The sequence below is a fragment of the Morone saxatilis genome, unplaced genomic scaffold, assembly GCF_004916995.1.
Source record: "Morone saxatilis isolate NCDOM2014 unplaced genomic scaffold, NCSU_SB_2.0 Contig1, whole genome shotgun sequence".
NCBI classification, from domain to species: Eukaryota; Metazoa; Chordata; class Actinopteri; family Moronidae; genus Morone; species Morone saxatilis.
The window spans coordinates 10,891,768-10,894,504 of record NW_023339651.1 but is presented as its reverse complement, the minus strand read 5'-3'; the positions used below and the strand labels follow the sequence as shown (position 1 = coordinate 10,894,504).

The following is a 2,737-nucleotide window of genomic DNA, read 5'->3' as shown; positions in this document are numbered from 1 at the left end:
ACACACACACACACACTTTACTCCAGTGGTTACAGTGCTAAGTACAGTTTGGCTCTCACTGCTGCAGCTATTAACTTCAGTCTGGTTTGCATCACCATGGCTACCACATAGCACTGAGTGTTTATGCGTGTGTGTGCGAGAGAGAGTGCATGGTATAAGAGAAGCTCTGCAGGTTTATCTGGTTTATCTCTGCAGCTGTTTACATCATTAAACAACCTTTGAATTGGTCTATAATTACCTCTGTACTCCGTTCAGTCTGTGTGAGCGTGTAAGTTGTTCTTTTAGGGTGAATTTGTTTGTTCATTGGCTTGTGTTGTAGTGTGTGTAATGTACTGTAGCCCAAAAAAAATCTTTCACTCCACTCCATTCAAAGTTTAAATGCATTGGTGAAAAATAAAACTCCATTCAAAGTAAAAGCCTGATAGAAGTGTCCGATCATTCTATGGCATACATTTAACATATCAAAATATTATTCCAGCAGAAGCTTTACATTTTCCGGAGTAAACTAACATTTATGCTATCCTGAGCAATTCATTTCGAAGTGAACTCTGCTGTGATTAAAAATCAGTTTGAACCTCTCTACCTGGTCGAGGATTCCTCTTCGTCGCTGCTAATTAGCTGACACTTTAGCCTGTCAGCAGATCGGCCGCTGCTTCCATCCTCTGCCCCCTCCATGTCCTAAAGACAGAGAGAAGGGTGACCTAAAGGTTAGGAATCGGCTTGAGAGACATGAAGTTGTACACCAGCTGTAAAAAAAAAAAAATCTTGATAAGGGAAGTGAATGAATGAATGAGGCTCCACCCCTACACTTGAGCAGAGCACTTAACCCTTGCAAGTGCATTCAAAGAGCACTTATGAGAAATCTACACACCCTGAGTACATACAGAGAAAACTAAAACAAAAAGAGTCTTACATCTCTGTTATTTTTTTTTAAAGACTTTAACAGTTATAGATCCCCTCCAGACTTATTACAAAACAAAAATACTTGAATAATAATTTGTGCTTGATATGGTTTTTACACAAAAAAACCCCCCAAAACTCTTAAAATGACATCTACTCCTCTGTTATTCTTAAATCCAGAATCTTTGAATATGCAAATATATATTTCAAACGTTTTTCTGCTGTCCTACTTACTACTAAAACATTCTCTGAATATGTGCGCTAGAGGCTTTAAGTTTCCACATCACACTTGGTCACGATCATCACTATATTAGACTATGATTTGGTGGAACAAATCATGCTTGGCATGAATGAGTGAAAAGAACTAAACTAAAGATTAATAGAAACAGAAGAAATACCGGATCTTATCACAAATTCCAGTTCAACCTGACCCAATTTCGCAAATGCGATTTAAATGTCTCACCTTATCTCTTTGTCTAATTTTCATAGCCTATTCATCAGACTTTAAAAAAAAAACAACATGCGTACAGTGTGAGCCATGCAGCTGTGTGAGACCATTTTGTCAGTAAACACTTTACCGAGGCCCTGAGGTGACCTGGTGGAGTAAAGTGGATCTCCAGCTGTGAGCTAAGCAACGGAAATCAAATGCACTTTTTCTCACAAAATTACATACCAAAGCTTACAGAATTAGAGGCCTCTTACAAACTGACTGATGATCACTGATTACAAAGAAGGAACTTATTTTTCAGCCAGCATGATATACTCAGGAAATTCAGTCAGGAAATTCAAAATGTAAATGAGCTGTATCTTTCTCAAGAAGTCTCCATGTACACATTTTATTGCCTGCATCCGTGCTGGAAAGCAGACATACTGTAAGCTCACTCCTGTTCTGTCTCTCCTGCTGGAGACACTGACTCACTGGCTTTCAACAGGGACTGTGGAGGAGAAATGAGTGATAAGAGAAAAGTGCAGACAGCTAAGGAGTATCCGTCACTGCTGATTACTTTCAAGTGAGATACCTTAAAATAAGAGAGATCTAGGTCAGAACAAAGGATAGAGTAGGAAAAAAAGAGAAAATAAGTAGCATTATTGTAAGATAGTCTTGCTTGTTTTCCCAGCAGGTCTTTGGTTGGAGCAACTTGCTGCCATCTGGGTTCACTTGGGCAACCTTGGCACAGCTCCTGGTCAGTAAAGGCCAAGTTAGAACGGCTATTTACATCCAATATTATGAAACCTAACCACTTCTGAAACTTAAGCAGCCTGGGAAAGCATGCTAATCTCTGGATTTCTAAGCGCACATGTGTATATCTCCCATAGGATTGAAAATATTATCAAGTTTTTGTTCCTGAATGGATCTTTTAGCTCTCTGGACTACTCTTCCCACAACTGCTTTAAGACCTCCAGTGAAGCGTGAAGTCATGACTTTGGCCAAGTGTGCATCCAGGTGCAGGACAGCTCAGTGCTGTATGGAACAGCTCAATTTGTTATTAATGGAGCAAACTTCCAGAGAGGGTTGAAGCGTACACCAGCTGCATTGGAAAAGGCTGGAAATAAATCAGCGAAGGAAATGACAAAAATTAACCATAGACTGTAGAGAAATACAGATACAGCATCTTTGACATCACTCATAGATTTATGAATTCATGTTTTGGAATTTGGATTTGGTTTAGTGTGTGCTGTCATTCAGTGCTATGAGATTGAAATTTAGGCTGAGGTGAGAAGAGCAAGATGCAACCAACACGGCTCACTGCAAACACACCTTCAATGTCTACTGCTTCCATTTCGCCTCACATACAGTGGGACTAGTGTTGGGCAAGTTGCTTAAAAAAAAAAAAAC

At 39.5% G+C, this 2,737-nt stretch overlaps 1 protein-coding gene across 1 annotated transcript in view; it reads right to left on the bottom strand.

Annotated features, from left to right (window-relative positions):
* The window catches only part of svild (supervillin d), a 42,906-nt gene that overhangs the window by 18,262 nt on the left and 21,907 nt on the right, over positions 1-2,737 (bottom strand). Inside the window, exon 5 of the mRNA XM_035669552.1 lies at positions 584-678. Coding sequence (XP_035525445.1) covers positions 584-678 — 95 coding nt within the window. The remainder of the gene's footprint in view (positions 1-583; positions 679-2,737) is intronic.